At 38.0% G+C, this 20,459-nt stretch overlaps 1 protein-coding gene across 1 annotated transcript in view; it reads right to left on the bottom strand.

Annotated features, from left to right (window-relative positions):
* Positions 1-20,459, bottom strand: part of ME1 (malic enzyme 1) — a 167,117-nt gene that overhangs the window by 62,576 nt on the left and 84,082 nt on the right. Inside the window, exon 6 of the mRNA XM_065681358.1 lies at positions 10,229-10,332. Coding sequence (XP_065537430.1) covers positions 10,229-10,332 — 104 coding nt within the window. The remainder of the gene's footprint in view (positions 1-10,228; positions 10,333-20,459) is intronic.

Raw genomic sequence — 20,459 nt, 5'->3', positions numbered from 1 at the left:
CTGGAATTTCCAAAAAGTGTCAAAAATTCTGCAGATACCAAATGTTCTCTCCTTACCTCCAGATTAAATAAAAACACAACAAATCAGTACAATAAATCAGTTATACAATCTTGCAATTAAAAGCAGCAATCTTTAGATCCTTGTAGTTAAGCAAGCTCTCGGTATACCTTATTGGCATGAAAATGCTATAGAGACACTGCAGGACTAGGAGAGAGGCAGTTCCAAGCACCTAAAACAAGTCAAGTGCAAAACCTGCATGTGATCTCTCATTTTACCAGAACTATATCCATATGAGAGGTTGGTCAGGGATATTTGTATAGGTGGAAATCTCCTCCAAAGGAAATTTAGGGTTCTCCTCTATTTTTTATAGTCTTCCTTTGCAACCTTCCTCTGATTGACTAGGACAGTCACTCAGAGTCAGTGTTAGAAAGCCTTCAGGCACCTAGAGATACGGATAGACATTGAGACTTAATATAGATGCTCAAACACAGGATTCTAGTGCCACCCAAGACACTCAAGGGTATCCACAGCACACACACAGAGTTGGCAGATACGACTGAAGATGCATGGGGCAACTAAGGTACATGGACCAGCAGCTGACAAGATAGGTTATGACACCAGACCCCTGTGTTTAGGCAACTGGATTGTGCCCAAGAAGACATCTAAACCAAATTCTGATTTAATATAATGTTCTAGTTCCTACAAACAGAAGGGGAAAAATTTTACTCTGAAACAGCTTTAAGGACTATAAATAGGTCAGACTGATGGAGAATGCAGTAACAGAACAGGATATGTTTATTACACTGAAAGACACTGAAAAAGTCTGTAAGTAGGGTTTTCTTGACATAAAAGATACTTCATTTGAGGTACTCTATATTATTTTTAAATGGATCATACTTACTGATACTGATAACGTATACAACTCCAGGATTCAGACCTGACATGCTTTAGTTTCTAGTCTCAAATCTCTGCCAGACAGTTCATATTCACAAGGTTTGCACAGCTGAAAGACTAATATGGCCATAATCTCAGGATACAGTGAAATACTTGTATTTTACAAGTCAGCATTTAAATCCACAGTTAACCACCAAAAGCAAAGTATCCTAATTTTCAGAAGCGTCATATGTCACCCTTGTTCAGTCAGCTATATTGCTGTGTAAGCACATATGGATTACTACTGCAGATTCTAGGATGGATAGGGAAGCCACTGAAGTTTCCATTGCAATTTCCTGAGAGGACTGTACAAAAACTTGTTTGTGAGCCCTTGATTCTAGCAAGAGCTCTGACCTGCAATGATCTCAAGGAGCATGGATAATTAAATTCTGGGAATACTGAGGTTCGTCTGATCTGGAAGTGCAGTTGTTTATCTAATGTCACTAGGGATTTTTCATACAGTGGTGACAATGCTTACAAGAAAAAACTTTTGATATTTAGGTATGAAAAAAATAAAGTCATTTACTTCAGTTCTAGGATATCCACTGAGGATCCATGGTAATGTATCTATCCTCTCATGACAACTTCTGTTTAAAAAGGGTACAACTGCAGTGAAAAACGCTATAAGAATACAGTTATACAGCAATTTGCAAGTATCTTTACATACCAAACAGTGAGCCATGATAGGTAAGGTAATAAGTGCACCTTTGACTGAAACAAATATTTGATATGAGCATATACGCACTACACATTAGTGCATCAGAGACAAGTGCAATCAGAGACAAGTGACACACAAACACCTGAGCAGCATCTGAAATCTAAAAGCATACCATATGAAAAACATGAGATATTGATACTATCATCTCTTTGTGTGAATCTCACGCCAGAAATAACTAAGGGAAAGACCTATGCTGAGCTGGGGCTGCCCATATACTTGGGGACAGAATAAGTTCCACTCAGTGTCACCTCCTGCTGCAGACACTACTATGGGATGAAGTTCCTTGGTGACATGTACTTGATGCCCAAGAACACTGTCTCTTACCCTGCTCCATAAAGCTGGGATGCAAGATGTTAGTAAAAAATATCCTTGTATCCAGTTACAGCTCCCTAACCCATGTTAGAGGTTTGTAAAATAGTGGATGACTTTCACATCAAAACATCTACTGTGTTGCAACACTTTTTTTCCATCTTTTGTATTATCTGAATCTTTTAGGGTCATTGATGCTGTCCACCATTAATGTCAAACAGGTCATGATTATATTTATTTCATCAACGCAGATGCAGGTTTACTCAGAAAATCAGCAAAGGAACAGAGAAAGTATCACAGACTGTCTATTGGGAACAACTAAGTGAGACAGTCTTTCTGGCAGAACCTATGTTGGCCGGTTACTTAACTTTCCCAGGTGCAACTGATAAGTGATCATCTTAAAATAACAAAGAACAATATATATTCCCACTCTCTGTGTAAGTTCTTTAAAAAAAAAAAAAAAAAAATAGCCCAGATTATATAAAAATTGCATTTTCAAAACGATGCCTGCTGATTAACAGTTTTCCAGCATTTCCCTTCTGAATCAGGGGCCAAAAGAACAGACTCTGAAGATGCAATTTCTCACAGCATTTAATCTGCCAGTCACCTCTAATAACTTCTCTCTACCACACTCATACACTTGCTCCAAATTCTCTATCAGGTATATGACTTAATTACATTTTTAGGTTAATCCAGACAAATAATTTAAGAGTGATGTGTTAACAATGGAAAATAAAAGTTGTGGTTTATTACTAAAAGTAGCCAGTGGCAAAACAAGTTAGCAATATCCAAATGATGAATAGGTTATGTCAATGATATTAATGGCTTATTATTTGTATGCAATCAGACACCAATAATAATCCATAGCAGATATAAAATAAGGGAATTACACTCTACACATGCCACAATTGCATTGCTCCAGACAACTGACACTCGGGTGGTGGTGGCTTTTAGATCCTATCAAATGCATGGTCCTATCAAGCTCTTATATTCTGGGTCTGGTAAAGTCATGCACCCTCCTAAGAACCGGATTAACTAAGCTTAACTGAAAGACAGTGGCACCACCATCCCCTTCTTAAATATTTTGTGTTCCATAGTTCGCATTTCACCTGGTAATTTCTGTTTCCTTTAAAAGAACTGTTCTAGACACAAAACTGATGTTTTGTGTTACTGCCTGAAACATCTTTCTATTATGAAGCACAATAGAGAAAAATATTTGCAGTGTCAGGAGTTTAGGCAGGATTGCAATATCCAAATTTCCTTCTCCCCCCTGTGATACTTATTCTGTGACAGTAAGAAACAGATTCAACTCTAAAAGTTGTACTCAAGCAGAAGATCGGGAAATTCAGACTACCAAGTGTTTCATCTATGTCATTTATCCAGAATGGCCAACAAGCCAAGTTAAAACCTTCTTCTAACTAGCACATACACCTCATAGGGTGCACAAAAATGGGAGATATAAGTCTTTTGGAGGTGGCAGATGACCATAGCCCTCAGTTGGTCCAGGCCCTCTCATGCAAGGCAGGATTTGTTTGGGCAGGCTAGGACATCCAGGTCTGTCCAGGAGGGTACCATTGACTCTGGCGTCAGCAGTATCTGCTGCCTTCTGCTCTCCTACATCAGGGCTTTATTTTACTAGCTAATCTTAGACTACCAAAGTCCCACTGCTGTTGACATCCAGACTGTGAACCACAGCAGGGGTACCCATAGGCAGGGCTGATCCGCTGCCATGGATCAGGAATCTCAGATGGGAGCAAGTGCAGTTTGGGTGGGATACTCTGCATAAAGCATGAAGTGTTACTCTCTGGTAGGGGCAAAGGACCAGGGAGGGATGAAGCACTGAGGTACCAAATCACATTAGCCAGACTGAGAATGGATTAAAGTTTGCCCGAGAGTTAAATCTAAGTAGAAAACATTCTTGACTTGTAATGGGAGAGAGGTAGAGCTAGAATAAGAGGGACAGAGATCTTAGTATATTCTGATGTGAACTTCAGCCAAAAATTTGATATTTTACTTTACTAGAGTTTCCAAAGGAAAAAAAATAAATTCAGAAATGGCTTCTGACAGCCTGGAAAACTACCATACTTCTGTAAGAACAATACAAACCTTGCTAAAATACTACACTTGCACAAATTATTCAAATAAATCAACATTCACTCCATTTACAATTCAGTTGCACCAGCTAACTTTTGTTGAGAATTCTGACCATCATTTGCTGGAGCTATAAAAGAGGAAGGAAAGCAACTGTAATTACCCAAGCCTTTTCCATCTGAAAAATCTGTTCTTTAAATAGCCCAGAGAAAAAAAGCCTGAGAACAGCATGTTCTTCACTTGTTGAGTTTTGAATGACAGTAGCAAGTCTGGGACATAAGTGAGCATTATTAAAACATGGATACATCCAATTCTGCACTCCAGAATCAGTTCTGGTATAAGAGGCATATTAAAAATACAAAAAATATTCCACTCTATCTTGTCTCTCAAAACCAAAACCAAACCTTCCCCCTCAGTACAGTGGTTGAGGATTTCATTACTTTTTGTTTTCTTTAAGGGATGTATGAGGTTTTAGTTCCTCAAGGCTTCTCTGCTGATCTTTGCTAAGAATTTCTCTGAAGTCTCACATTACAAACAACAATAGGACTCTTTCTACAAATAAACTTGATGTGATTAGGCTCTGTCTATCCTGCTATGATTTTGCTTTACTAATGGATTCACTTTTCCTTATGCCACTTACTGTGTCTGAAAAGTCTGTAGAGCATACATTTGTCACATACCAAGCAATCAGATACAATTTAACCACCAAATGAGCCAGTAGGAAAGAGAAAAAGAGGGGTACTAGGCACCAAATAACCAAAAGAAAGATTACTTACATTGGGTTTTTCTTTTTTTCTGTGATACATTGTTTATAATGATATTTGCACTGGGGGTGATTTAATTAACCTGCTCTACCTTAAGGGAATATACAGAAGTAGATGCCTTCTACCCAGTCTTCTTTCATCCATCTCAAGAGTCCCCTGGATTTGGCAAGTGAAGGGGCACCAAATGTGTGCACAAGCATCCCATCTCAAAAAACACACTATAGCAAAGTTACTTCCCTTTTTCCTCTACACAGGCAGGTGATGGTGATTCCACAAGCAGGGTACCTCGCTAAGTACCACACTCTCGGGAAGGGTTCAAGGTTTCTTAACAAACTTCCTGGATGTGGCATCATTTATTGAGCACTGAAATGCTACAAGCAACAATAGCTAATGACAAAATTTGAAGATTTTCCTCAGGCAAACCATTAGAGCTGCCTGAACTAGAATAAAAATAAACCCTGCTTAGCAAATTGCTTGAGGTTTCTTCTTTCATAACACTCTCCAATATCCAAAGCAATAGTCCCTATTTTAAAACCATAACGTTTTTGAGTTTTTTTGAGGGCTTTTTTGCATAGGCAAACAAGCTAAGGATCTTACTGAGCAGTTTTACCCTGCCAGTCACTATAAAAGTAAAGTCCACCTGGGAGTCTTAGGTTGGCAAAGAAGCCTAACCCCTGGCACCAAACAGTTTCAGGAAGAACACAAACCCATCCATGACTGGAACTGAACCTCAGATGTAAGCACAGGACGGAACTGAGGGTAAGTTCAAACAGCAACTGTACCTGTTGTCAAGGCTGTATATGGCCTTCTGCCTAAGAACCCACCCTTCCCCTATCCTGCTATCCACAGTGATCTTCACTAGGAAGGTAATGTTCACTGAACAGTGGATGGAGAGTTAGCCACAGACTTGAAAAACTAACCTCAAAGGGCCTAAGTCCCACTGACGGACAAGATCCCTAAACAGAAAGATCTTCACCAGCTCTGCCATAGGAGGGAGTTGTTGCAGCAGTATTTCTTCCTGCACACTTTCTGATATGGTAATGCATAGGCATGACAGAAGTCTCGGTCTTGCACCACTATAGTGCAAAAGAGGACAGAGGCACCAATGCTCTTATACTCACAGTCTGTGCTTGAACATACTGTCAGAACCATTGTGCAGTCCAACCATTTCCTTAATGATGCATAGCATAAGTAATTTTTATGTTGACTTCTTGCCAGAAGGGCCATTTGAATTAAGTTATTCATAAATAGAATTATATTCTAATATAATCTACTAAATGAAAGCATCTATTAAAATATTTGTGTATTTTTATTTTGTGGACATGTTATTTTTATCCTTGTTTTCAAAGTTAGATAAACCGTATTTACGATAAATCACTGCTTAAAACTAACACATGATGTGAAATAAAACTCTGCTACATCTGTGAATAATGTAATCAGGCAAATAAGGAATAATGACTACATCATGGTAATTTAGGACAGAACATACTGAATTACAATTGTCAGCAGCTTGGTTTATAGTTCACAAACATGAGAAAAGTTAAGCATATAAAAAGAGTGGGTGAAGGATTTAATTAAAACATGATTACAGAAGAGAACATAAATTACATTATATTATTTTTTGGGGGTCCACCACTCTTATTTGCATCTTGAAGAGAAATTGAAAACTCAGCATCACACACACACAAAGATAATTTCAGTGATATAGGGTTGCTTCTATGCATCACAAATCCATGGGACTCAGCATAATAATCAAGCCAAACTCTTTGGGCTTGCAGTACACAGGCAAGGAAATAACCAATGGGAATTATACCAGGTTCTTTGAATTTTCTAAAAGTTTTCTATCTTTTAAAAAAACAGAGGTGCAGGTTAGTATTGTCCCTCCACAGTGTATTGCGCATTCCATTGGGGATGGTCTGCAGCAGAAAGCAAACTGGTAGGATGCTGCTCTTCCCTACTCTTGACATTTTTGAGAGGAGTTTAAGGTGGAGTTATCTTTACCAGATTTGCGAAAATGAAGTGTCCTTCAAAGTAAGGGAAAAATTTCCAGACCCTTTAAGTCTACTTTTTGCATGAGACAAGGAAATTCAAATCCTCGTTATTAAAAAGGAGCGTTTTCCCTCTCCCTCTTTTCATTTCTTGTTCCATCTCCATTCTACATATTTTTCCACCTCAAGCATTTCCATAATCCCCTCACTGTTGTACTTGAATACCTCTTTGCCACTCATACATTTCTCTTTGCACCATCACAAGCAAATAGGGAAGAGATATGAACTGGAATAAAAAGAGTTATTTCCTCTGGTTACACAGAAAGCCTTGGTGGATCGATCATATCTATCAAAGTCTTGCTTAGCAATCCCTCCTCTCAGACTTTCCTCTGTAAACAGAGATATTAAAGAGCAACTTGTCATTTGGAAAAATTTACTTCTCTGTATAAAATGTTTTATGACCTATTTCTTCATAGGGCAGAAACTTAAACGTTTCTGAATTCTACTTGATTTACGTTCTTCAGTGATGAAGATAACTGCCCATTTTTTTTCTCATGTTATAAAACATTCCTTCCATTAGAATTCCATTAGAATATTCCTGTTCCCATAAAGGACCGCACTGACACAAAAGCAAGAAACACCTGGTAATGTCCAAAGAAATTATAACACCTGCCCTCAGCAGCTGCTGGCACTGGTAATAAATAAACAGATAAATGTATACATATGTAAATAAATACAAGCTGTTCACTGGATTTATGTCAGCATAAATCCAGACACTTTCCATATGCTTCTGCCTTCCCACATCTGGGAAAAATCACTTTGTACTAGTTCCATTCTGCCATGATAGCACACCGGATGCTGTACAAAAATCTGTCGGTAATGGATGGCTTGTGTTGTTTTGGGTTTTCTTCAAATCCTGATTCTTTCATAAATAATTTCATTTCAGAAAAACTTTTTGGGGCCGAATAACAGTGCAGGCTGAGAAGAGGAAAGTGTTGTAGTTGATGAAACTATACCCTCATATGACATGCATTTTTATAAAGCATTTTCCTTATCATGCATCATGACATTTACTGTGTAAAAGTGACGTTTCAACATGAAACGCTATAAATGATGTTGAGCTTATAAAAATGTAGATTTTCAAATTTTATCAATCAATCAATCAAGATGATGTGCACGTCTGGAAAGATTCCATGGAAGCCAATGAAAAGCCCATACAAAGTGCGTTGCTTTGTACAGCTGCCTGCTTTTGCCTGCTTTTGTTTGTTCCCAGGCAGTCCCTCTGAAACCTGGCTCTCACTTCTATTAGCATTTGGCTTCTCTGGAAAATTATGAGGCTGAAAAAGATCTAAAACAGGTATTTCACATAGTTTTCCAACTGGAAAATATTTGTCATCACCTTAAAAGCCTGTCTTTAAATTTGGCTTATTAAAAATACACGACAGCCTTGTGCTTTATGATGTCTGTGGTTATGTATCTGTTGGAGATGAATACTCCATGGTACAGAAAACATGACAACAGATTTCCTCAGAAATTCCCCAACTGTCAGAATTGATTACACAACACTAAAGAAGAAAGCCTCTTCTGGACCACTATGGCAATAACTAACAATAAACAGGACTAACCTAAAATGTAATTGACTAAACATGCATCTAAAACAAATAAAGCTAATGCTCCCTCTGTGCAACAGCCAGCAGAAGGCTAAGAAAAGTGAAAAGAGGAAAAAACAGAAAATAAACTTTCACAAATAAAAGATAACTAACATTTAACAAGAGTATAATAATACCTAGAACACCACAATGGCTGGAAAGATAAAGTAATACACAATAAACCAAATCATGACCTGCATCTTTAACAGTCAGACCCACCACACCAGAATCAGCTGCAAGTGCAGAGTCTGCCAGCAGCATGCCAAACACTAACTTGTATTTAGGAACATAGGAAATTACTGAGCAAATGGACTTCAGTTTGCCTTACCATCACTTTTCCCTTCACCTTATCAAATGAGTATCATAATCAATATACGTGTCACACTACAGCCAAAACAATCCTTTTGGTTTGCTTTTGCAAACCACATAAAGTTTGAAATATAATTTGTAAGTGCTGCACTTTAAACACGCAAGAAACGGCACCATTATAGACCACGACAGATTTAGCTGAGAACTAAGTGATCTTTCAGAAGGTCAAGCAAACAGGAATTGCTCAAAATTATAGTTTTAAAGATGTTTAAATTAAAAAAAAACACGTCAACCAGACCTTCAGACATTCTTGAGATGATCTATTTGACTCTGATTATTTCCTTCAGTATGAACAACTGTGGTTCATTTTAAAGAAATGGTGAGTTAAGGAGTGCATTAAGTTAGAGATCCTCAAAACACAGTCCATCAAGCGTTTCTAATGCTCTAAACCTTTTATTATGAAGGTGAAAATGCAACAATTTCAGCTGAAAGGGAATACTCAGAAAAGGAGTAAATACATCGTAGGGGAGCCAAATCAGCAACTTCCATAGCAAGATTATGCACAAGGGGTATCAACCAACGGGGCTGACAGGGAAGTGTACAGTAATCCACAAAGAAGTATGTGTTTCAGCCTGTACAAGTCTCTTTTGCACAGAAACTAGGGTAGGAAGAACAGAGATTGTGCACGTCCAGGTAGGGTCACAACATGCAATGAAAATGCAGCTGGGGCACAAGCAAAGACAGGAGTTGGAAAGTATTTTCAGGTCCCACAGCTCAGCCCCAGCTCTGTGAAGCAGATGCAGAAAATACATTCTGCTAAGGATGCTGGCACTTGGGTTATTTTAGGTATGTACATTGAAAGCAGGGCTAGAACTCCAAATATTTTAACAAACACAGAAAATATGAGCAAATGTGTTATTTGACATGTAAGAAGACTATTTTATGCATCATGGTTCAATAATAAATTTAACTACTTTCTGTATAGGAAGTAAAGAGGCAAGAGAAAGCTCTGACTTGGTACAGGTCCATACCATGACATTTAAAAACAAAACATGAAGTCTTGTTGTGGTATCTGTGGGGGCAGAGGCAGCAGTTGCCAAGTCTGATAGCTTCTTGCAGGCTACTGACATCTCACACATGAAATCACAGAGACAAGAGAAAATCACGTAGGCACAGTACCAGGCTTAGAAAATTACTAGGCAAATAGAATCCAAATCTCAAAGACGAAGTTTGAAAAAATAGTTTATCTCAAGATGAGTTTTACCAGTCATGCAGTGAATTCATAGAACTGCAACATTAAAGGCATGTAGTTCAGATAGTTATAAACTTACAAAATGCTACGCTCAAAATAAAAACGATCAGTAACCTAACAGCTCTGTATCCTTTCATAAGCTACTGACCTTTATTTCTCCAAAGATGAAGTTCACAGTGGAATTCACCAATGAATAGCACAGATACATCACATACCTTGAAGTTACAGCTTCCATGAATTCATCAAGAAGATCATCATAGGCTTGACCTCTGACTCTCTTGTGTCTCAGCCCAATATACAAAGGATCTTTCAACAACATCTGTTAAAAAACAAAAAGTTAGAACTATTACATGAGCAAGTTACATGAGTACACTCAAAGTTAATAAAAAGGGGACAACGACACAGTGTTTGAGGATTAACCCAAGCATATGAAGTACATACCCATTTATCCACCTCTATATAAAGACCTAAGAAACACAACAAAGAGATTAAAGAAACACCATTTTGTATCAAGGAAAAGGGATACCCTAGTCTCAAAGGAAGTATACTGTTTCCCAGTGAAAAAGGAAAACTTTATTCTGGGAAATCAGGTTTCAAAAGTATCTTTTAAAGCTTCAGTTGGTCCTCTTCTCTTTTTCCTTTGCATTCTGACAATGCTCTGACATTTTTGAAAAGCCATTTTATTTGCTTTTATCATCATGTTTCACAACTGTCTCTCAGAGTCCATCATTTCAACTGTGTCGATGACCTGATATTCAGAAAACGTGCTACTTTTTAAAATTCAGTATGCCAAAAATGTCAAGCCTTTGACCTTTTCTTTCCAAGCTTCTTAAATTATCAGTTTATATTCCAGCATTCTCCATTTCAGATACCCAGGTCCATCGGTTGGGCATGATTTCTGAACTTGTCTACACTTAAATCTTTTACTTTTTCTTCTGCTAGATTTAAGATCCAGACTTTTCCCTAGGTCCACAAAAACGGCAAGCCTGTATTACTCCTTGTCTTCACTACTAGAAGATCCTGGTTTCACCTGATGCATTTCTAAACCATAACATACAAATTGCTAAACATGTTCAAAGTGTTTTGCAATCACTTTTGACAATTCACTTCAGCTACAGTAAATCCCCAGTCTCAACACTTTCACTGGCTCTTCCAGGAACTCTCACATAAAGACACTGTTTGACATTTTTTTCCACAGGCCTCTGAAAATGAATAAGCTAATTTCTCTGTTGTATCTAGTGTGCAATCCTCCCACACATGCCCAAACAGCTTGCAGAAGTGGTCAAGAGCTTGACCAAACATTTTTCATCCAAAACCAATTTGCTAAAGTCAACATGGTTGCAGAAATGTGTCCACCAACTTTAACTAGAAAACCACCATATAGAAAAAAATACAGGCCATGTCACCTTCAATGTTCAACATGATGCAAAAAGGCTGGAGAGCTTGCTCAGCCTGCTTCAGGCTAGGAATCAGAAATCTGATTTCTTTATTTTAAAGAAGTGTCTAAATTCCCTTCATAGCTCTTCTGTGTTGTAGAACTGCAAAACCCCTCTGGATCACAAGCCCCTGTTAAAGACTGTCTTGAACCAGCGTGATACTGAAAACCCATGGTGATATTCTGCCTCCCCTGGGAGTATTCTGATGTAGACCTACAGCGAGAGATCTTTGTCTGTCCCTCACTTTTCTCTCCACTTCTATAATGAATGCTTAAAAAAGTATACAGGATAAAAAGACTATTTTTCTATAGCTGTTGCTCAATCCATCACCATTTCAAAACAATTTCCAATACATTACTTACAGACTTTCAGATGTTAGTGCAACTGTTTGAACTGAAGAATGACTAAAGCTCAAAATTAAAATTTCTTTATAAATGAAGGTGAAGTCATTACACTGTATTTTATTAATTCCCTTCACCAATTCTATGTAGTATTCATGTTTAAGTAGCAGATTCGCCTGTGTATTTACATTATTCTAGGTATTCCAGCAGCAAAATCAAAATCAAGTACCTATTCCAGATACTGCAGAAAAAACTGGCATGAGCTTGGTGTCAGATCTCTTCCAAAGTAATTTTCCCTTTTGTAGGTTCTTCTTTTTTAATATAATTATTTCCAACTTTGCACTCAAGAACTATTTATGGACTTATTTTCTCATTTCCCTTTTGAGGTTGCCTGGTTATTTAAAATCGCCACAGGAAAATCTGACAAATCAGGGCTAATTTTATTTCTTTGGGAGTTAAATTCACACAAATTGCAAATGAACTGTTTAGCAATGTGAGAACAAGACAAGTTTGGAAACCCTGTGGGAGATGCATGTGCTTCCCACCAGGCTGAGCATGCAAGGTTGGAAAGCAGAACTGCCAAGTGGCAGGAGCCTCTGTCAGGAACATCAAGGTAGGACTCAGAAAGAGAAAACCCATTTCTAAAATCCCATTGCCACAGCTTTCCACACCAGTAGGCTTCTGCTGCTCCATATCCTGTGCAAGCATACCACATGCTCCACGGTCAAACTCAGCGTCAAGTGACTTACCCTTTTTCAAACACCGATAACTCTTACTAAACTGATCTGCTCTTTTAACATACTTCCACAAGCTTTTTATTAAACAATGTCTGTGTTCCCTTTTTATAAAATGATGCTTAAAATGAAAAAATAATAATAATAAAAAAACCCACACTCAATCTATCTATATCTTTGGCCCCTTTATTTTTTAAATTCTGATAATGTTTCCAAAACAGTTCAGGGCCAGACTGAGTCATGCTGATTTCTTCAAGAAGCCAACTTAAGTTGGGGAGTGATTCTCTGAAACTTCAAGACAAATGGGCATTATGCTTTTCGGAAAGTGCTAAACAAGCCATGGGTTTGCCTTGAAACATAGGATCTTACACTCCTTTTGACACTTTTGCATCTCGCATGCCTGCAAGCATTTAAATCTATAAATAACACTAAAATTCAGAACTCTGAAACAACTCTGTTTAGAAGGCATGAATTTATTCACATACCTTTGATGCTGAAATATAACCTGGAATACTTAAATCAATTAATGCAATATTTCTGGGTATGCTTAAACTTCCAGCCTGGGAAGTCTCACAAGCAGAGACAATTAATTCAGTGACACATCTCTGATTAAAAGCTTGGCCAGCTATATACCCAGAGTTCAAAATTCCTTTACAGCTCAGTGCATTCGGCTTCACAAACGTTACAGTTCGACAAGAAATAGCCCCCAAAAGTTCCTTTATAGTCTTGTTTGGAACAACATATGGAGAAACCCGGGGCGAAGACAAAAGAATGAAACATTCAGCAAGTGAAAAGAACAGTGGTCACGTCTGAGCCCTGAGTGGCAAATCATTGTGGAGCCGCTCTCTTTCCAAAAGGCACTGAAGAATGAATAAGCTGCTTAAGCACATTATCCCCTTATTCAGGTCAACACCATGCAAAACGGGTCCATGGTGATTGGGGTTTTTTTGAGAGTTCACACATCTTGAGAGAGTAACATTTGCTATCGACTATTTCATGGCTTTCAAAACAGATTACTGAAAAGAAAGTTCTATCCTACAATCAAGTATGTCAAGCTGACATGATGATTAGGTACTTTTCCTCCACGACTTGGGTTTCTTTTGTTCCCCAGCTTGTTGTCAAAGCTTAAACTTTGTTTTGTTCTTTTGGAAATTGAATCTCCTTCAAAACATAACTCTCCTCTTTTTTGCAGGTTAGTGGGTTTGTTATGCATATTAAATGATACTGAAAAAGTAGATGTCAGTTTATTTTTAGACACACTTTAAAGTTTAAAAGAAAAAAGTTCTAAAATATTCAGGTTTAGCAATGTACTACATTCAAGCTTTAACACAAATGAGGTTTTACAAGAATAAAGGGCTAAATTAAGGTTCTGGTACTGGAAATATCGTGTAGATCTACTTAGAACTAGCTGTGTAAAATAACAAAGAGTTCTTTGAAGCACCACCTGAGTGTATTAAAACTGTAATGACCTTTTGGGTTTTAAGAAAAAGGCAAGCCATTTATACCATCTTACTTTTGCACACTTATAGCAAAGAGATCAGCAAACCATCAAAGTTCAAGCAAGGCTTGAGCTGCGCACCTGGCTCTAATTTAGGTATAAAAGCCAAACTAGTGAGAAACAGAAAACTGCACACATATATTTCATGAGTTGCGAACAAACATGCTGAAATGTCATCTCTTCTCAAGCTTGGCTCTGAGACGTTTCTTTGGAACAGATAAATATTTTAATGAACAGCTTCACGGAAATTTGGAGGTGAGAACTGCAAGACACTGAGCCTTTCCACGCACAAAGATAGCGGCAGACAGCACCCAGAACCTCTCAGTGCCACCTAGAAAGTATCTAATTTATGGCAATGCTTCAGCAACTCCCCCCACACCATTAAAATGTCAAAGCCCTCCAAGAGTTCTACACTGGGAAATTATTTGCATTAGAGCCACAGTTACAAAATTAAAGGAGAACTACATTTGTATGTATCATCAGAAGCTTCTGGACAAAGACACGCCAGAAATGAAATGCATTTCAGAGTATGACTGGTCTAACAGGGCACACAGTTACCAAGAAAACCGGTGGAATGCTGCTGCTTTTTCAAGGTTAACATTTTTCTAGATTAACAGACTGTAAATTCTTTCCGTAAACAACTTCTTGTGTCAGTTTTCACAGGTTGGGGAAGGGCTGGTGAGCACGGGGGAATTTCTGTTCTCCAGGAAAGTCAGATATTTCAAACCTCTTTTTTCGGTCACACAAGATTGAAATTTCACTTGATATGAAACTTTTTCCAACAAAAGAGTTAGCCAGTCAGAAATAATGTCAATGTTTTGGATTTAACTCCAGCCTCTATCAATACTAATTACGCAGTAATCAATCTGTGCTCATTTACATTTTTGGTTTGAAAGCACTCAACATGCTGAATCACAATTTTCTGTCCCGCAAGAACTGCTTAGAGCTGGGAAGAGTTTTTTATGGCATTAGGAAGAATGTATATGATTTTGATTTATATTAGACTAGGAATCTTTTTTTGTTTTGAGTAAGCTTATTTTGAAGTCTGAAATACAAGGTGATGGCTACAAAATGTGTAACAGATTCTGTGCTCCCAAATGATAACTGAAGTTTGGATGTGCTGAACACTGCTAATTGGGATTGAGGGTGTAGAATTCTTTGCAAAAAATAAATTTCATAATCTGAGAGCTAAAGATTTATTATTTTTAATTTCATTTCTTTGACCTACACTGGCCCCATGACATACTTAAGAAGAGATCATGGCCCCTATCTAAAGACTAGACCTTTGTCAACACATTTGCAAACTGCAAGGGGCCTCTTGCACAAGAAAAAAGGGTTCTTATCCTCCGTCTCTCTCCAAAAGGAGGAGACCTGAACTTTGAGAGTCTCAGCTAACACTCTGTCTGGATATCCCCAACAGACAGGTACTGACATACAGAGCATCAACCTCTTTCAATTCACTCCAGCGGTCCTCCATAGGACAAGATGTCACAAAAGATCCCAAAACAGGAAGCCAAGAAATGGTTATCATGATGGGTCATTTTAGGTATAAATAAAGGAGGAAAAAAACACACATTGGACACGAGTTTGAAAAGTTGAGCCCAACTCTGCTAGGCTTGCCAAACCCACGTGGCTGCGAGTATTTGAGAGACAAAGATATTGCATATGCAGCCAACAGTCATACAATAATTAATGTTCTCCCACCTGTAACTTTAAAAACATCAGTGAAAACTGTTCATTGTCTGGTCAGACATTCTAGACCTGAATTCTAGATCTGAAACGGTCAGGAATTTAAAAGATAAAGCATTTATAGTATTCCTTTAACATCAGTCAGTTCTTGACAGGAAAAATTCCTGTAGAAAAAAAAAATTAATGGCAAAGAATATTACACATTTTTGAGGCAGTTCAAAATATAACTATTTATTAATACTCTGATGAAGCAATATCCTAATGTAACAGATGTTGCAATATTTCAAATTCTGCTTAAAATAATTTAAGATTGTCCTAAAAAATACAGAGAATATATTCTCCTCCATATATGTACAGTGATACTATAGTTTTGCACAGCTACACTAGATATTTTCAGTTATTTCTCCTTAAAAACAGCCTTGACGTATCCAATCCAACTTGTTACGTATCCAATTCAACTTGTTCTTTACTTTTATAAGGTTGTTTATCTGCCCAGGAAGCTTACTCATTTTTTCTGCTCAGGAATTACCAGTTGTAGCTTTGAATACGTAATAAACCCTGCTACTTATATTGTAGTTATTTCCCACGCATGCAGACAGCTTTACCCAGTTGAAAAATTGTCAGCTCCAGCAAACTTTAATTTAACAAGAGAATAAAAATCACTTTAATGGCTGGAAAGAATGCTTCATGAAGGAATCTCGTAACATACTATGCAATTACCACAGCCCGTCCCCAAGCGAGAGACTGCACAAAGCCAGGCTGTGCCAAGGACATTCTGTGGGCTGCTTCTGGTGCATGTATGTGGCACTGAATAAAGGGCCCAGTGTGTGACAGCTGAGGGCAGATGGCAGGCTGCGTGCCGGGTGGGCGCCATCCCTCCAGCCTTCTTGCACAGTACGCTCTGCCTGCATCCCTCCTTTCCTTGTTATGGGTACCAGAAGGGCTCTCTTAGGAAGTTAAACTCATTCCCTTACATGAGTACGCAAAACTAAAACCATTCAGCCCCTAAGGGTAACATTCACAATCATATAAAATATAAACACAGACCTATTTGAGCCAATCAGTAGCAAGGGAGCACCAAGTGCAAAAAGTTGCTGCAGCAAGAAGCAAGACGCACTTTATTTCTCAAGAGGCTCTTGTGCTGTCTGTTCTTCAATTCAAGCAATGCACTGGTGTTAGTTAGTGTCCATGAGGCAGTTTATGGAATCAGGTGCTGGGTGAAAAGCTTAAGGGCTGTTGCTGGTACAGGGATGGGGAGCAATGCTGCCTTCTGGTTTGTGTCCATCGGGCACATCAGAGTCATTTTCTTAGCTTACCTTCAAAATACTGGAAATTCCAAAATATTTTTTAGAAATCCAAAGTTTAGCTCATGGTTTTAGGCATCATTCAAGACTTCTGAGCACTTGAAACTCACAATACTGGCTACAGCCCATCAAAGATGCATATGCCCAAGAAGTTCCTTAAGTTCCTTTCTAGACTGACTTCTCTATTCTCAACAACCTGGAAATCATAGGGACAACTGAACTTCTCTTTCGGATTGGTTCTCAAAAATACAAGTAATACACAGTATAGCTATGCTAACTGTATATTTTGCCATACTTTATATTGAATACTAAAAAACGTTGGGTTTTTTTTTTTTAAGGCAATAGCACATCAGATGAATTACAGCTTTTTCGGAGCAATTAGGCTTTTGTTCCACCTGCTCATCTTCCTGGTTCACAGTATAAGAGATTCACACAAAAGTGATAAAGCTTTTCCAGCAAGTTTCCATCGCCATTAAAAATGTTTCTTGCAATAAAATTAATTGGAGAATCTAGCAAAAAATGATCTTGAACTTTGTTCTTTATAGCAGTTTGCAATTAGGAAAGACCTGGGAATGTGGCTGAGCACTGCAGCACACCACAGACTACATCTTTCCTAGCCAACAGATAAGCAAAAAATAATGGTCTTTGCTTGAAATTTAAACGCCATTGGAAGTTTTTTAAGTAAAACAGCTTACACTGCTGCTTTTCAACAAGCTTAACTTCTAAAAATTACTAGAAGCAAATATCATAGAAGCGCAATACTGAATCTACAGCACAAGCCATGCGCTGCTCAGAAGAAGAAAAGCAGGCTTTTTCCTTGGGACTGGATTAGATGTTGTCTATGAAAGCACTGTAATTGAATTAAAAACCCGTCTTCAAAGCTAACAAGTTAGTTTGTCAGTTTTTCAGACCAGAAAATGAAAAACTAAACAGTTTTCAATCATAAACATACGGTTGTGCCAACATCTGTTAACTGTAAGTTAGCTTCAAAACTAAAATCATAAAGTCCTTGTTAGGTTTATAGCGTTAGAGTTCTGTTCCTAGCATCAAGCTTGTGTACTACCACAAAATGGATGCATCGGATCCTTCTTAAATCTACGCTTAACTTCTACACCAAGTAGCAGCTGTGCCAAGCAGGTCATTACTAAAGCATTTGATTACCAGGAGGAAGGGGAAACAATTTCTAATTTTGGAATTCCCTTGATTTATACAAAAGTATAGAAAGATCCATTTTCTGTGTGACTTGTGCCAACCTGAATATAATGGCATGCTTTGTATAAAGAGGGCACTGTCACCATGGGCGGAAATCAGACGCAGCTGTATTCCGGGAAGGAGCACTAAATGGACACAAGCAATGTATCTACGGTAGCATATTTCAGTGAACATTTCATTTTCTCTATACTGCAAAACTCTTTAAAAAAGCCCGAATTCACATTTCGTAGCAGAAGCCTGAAATTTTTGTAGGGATAGCCAGCATAAAACCTCCCTGAAATTTTTATTTTATCCTTACTTACTTATTGTTTGAAGTATTCTAATTCAGATTTAAGTAAAGGTCACCAGAGGTTTTCTAACTCTTCTTCCTTCTCATCATCAGCTGGCTATAACCTGTCTTTTTCTCCACAGACAGAAATACAAGACTGCACATAAATAGCTACAGGTATTATTTCAATGCGGATTTTTTGGTTGTGCTACTAAGCTAAAACAAAAACAAAACCAAAACAAAACCTCTCCCAGCTCCTCAGCTTGACAATTATCTTTCAATAAATGAAATAAGAGCAAAACCCCCTCATTCTCATGTAGCAAGATAAAGTCAAGAGTGGCTGAAGGATGCCCTGCACTGAGGAAACCCTTAGGAGGAGACACTAGTCCCAGCCAGCCATGAGAAAATTCCATTCTAGGCAACTCTGACAATCTCTGGGAAGTGCAATTTCCCACCAATAGAGCTCAAACAGCCTGATCCTCTCCGTATAAATTTCTTTCTCTTCCTTATCTTCCTTAGACATAACACATTAGTCCCACTGAATACTCAGCAACAAAAGATCGTCACCACAATGCCTAAGGTGGTACTGCTGCAGTAATTCAGGCTAGCATGCATTCACTCCCAGAACTGTATCTAGCAGAGTTACTAAAAAGATCAGAGACACCTAATTCTTTGTGTATTTTAAGAACAATAAACAGTAAAATACTCAGCATTAAGTTTAACAGTCTCAGAACTCTCCTGATGTTAGTATCTGTCTGCAGGGACAGGGATGATGCCAGTTCCACAAATGCCTGTAATTTGAGCTGGAACTTGGAAGACGTTCAGAACCAAGGTTTCAGATCAACATTTCATCAGACACAATTTTAGGATGCATAACTCTTTTATACAGTAAAACTGAAAACAAATGGTTGTCTGCATGCCAGTGGCATTTCTTGAAAAACTTAATTATTTGCTTATTGAGAAAACAATAGTCCTGAAAAATGCATCATCATTTAAGACTTCAGCAGATTATGCTGCATATAATCACTAATATTTTAACACACAAGTAATAGTCAGAAAGCAAAGCAATCTGAGAAGTCTCCTGTATTTTATTCACATAATTTTTCAGACCACCTAACAAGAAATCTCCTAAATCCCGTGGCATCTATTTTCTATAAAAGCTTTTACCGAATCTCAGAAAAGGCTCAGACTAATCATTAAGCTCTCTACACAACTGACCTTCAACAGCCCCCATGCAGTTAATGACTATCATTTCTTCTTCTTGAATCACACCAACTACATGGCTAAAATACCAGTCTGCATGTCCTGTCACACATCAAGAAACATTTAACAATACCCACGATGCTACATTTTAAAACAGAGCTGATGGATAAAAGGAACTGGAAGCTGCAGAGTCAGATTACCACAACCAAACTTTCAAAGTTTATTGCTCACAAAAAACACTAGGGAGGATGCGCTGAATCCTCCTTGAGGGTCCAGCAGTAAATGCTTATGATAAATCACAGAAGGTGGCCAAACAATAATAGTTGATTAAGAAGGGCCAAAACAGTAACCACAGTAGCCTTCATAGTACCCTGAACTCAAGTCTAGCCTTGGTGAAACTTTTTACAGAAGTTGAAGATATTTTTCTTTTCTATTTTTCTTGACAAGTTATCAGGAGTGTAGCTACCTTAAGAAATTATCGTCTTCAGCTTAATAAGGAGAATATTACAAGATATAGCTGCTTGAGGTGGTTCGAACACTCTGAATACATCAAACTTCCCTACGTCATTTTTGTGACGCAACAAACATACAACACTCCTTTTATTTTCATCCACTTATGTTTCCAAATTTATTTTTTTTAATACAGGCAGCTGAAATGTCCGAATGCATGGAGTCATCAAGCCTTTGAAACCAGAAAAAAATGGAGGAAAATACCAATCAAATCACAAACCACCACTACCAAAATGAATCAGAGAAGAGCA

Source organism: Lathamus discolor, chromosome 5, assembly GCF_037157495.1.
Source record: "Lathamus discolor isolate bLatDis1 chromosome 5, bLatDis1.hap1, whole genome shotgun sequence".
Classification (NCBI taxonomy): domain Eukaryota; kingdom Metazoa; phylum Chordata; class Aves; order Psittaciformes; family Psittacidae; genus Lathamus; species Lathamus discolor.
This window is presented reverse-complemented; position numbering and strand designations above follow the sequence as displayed.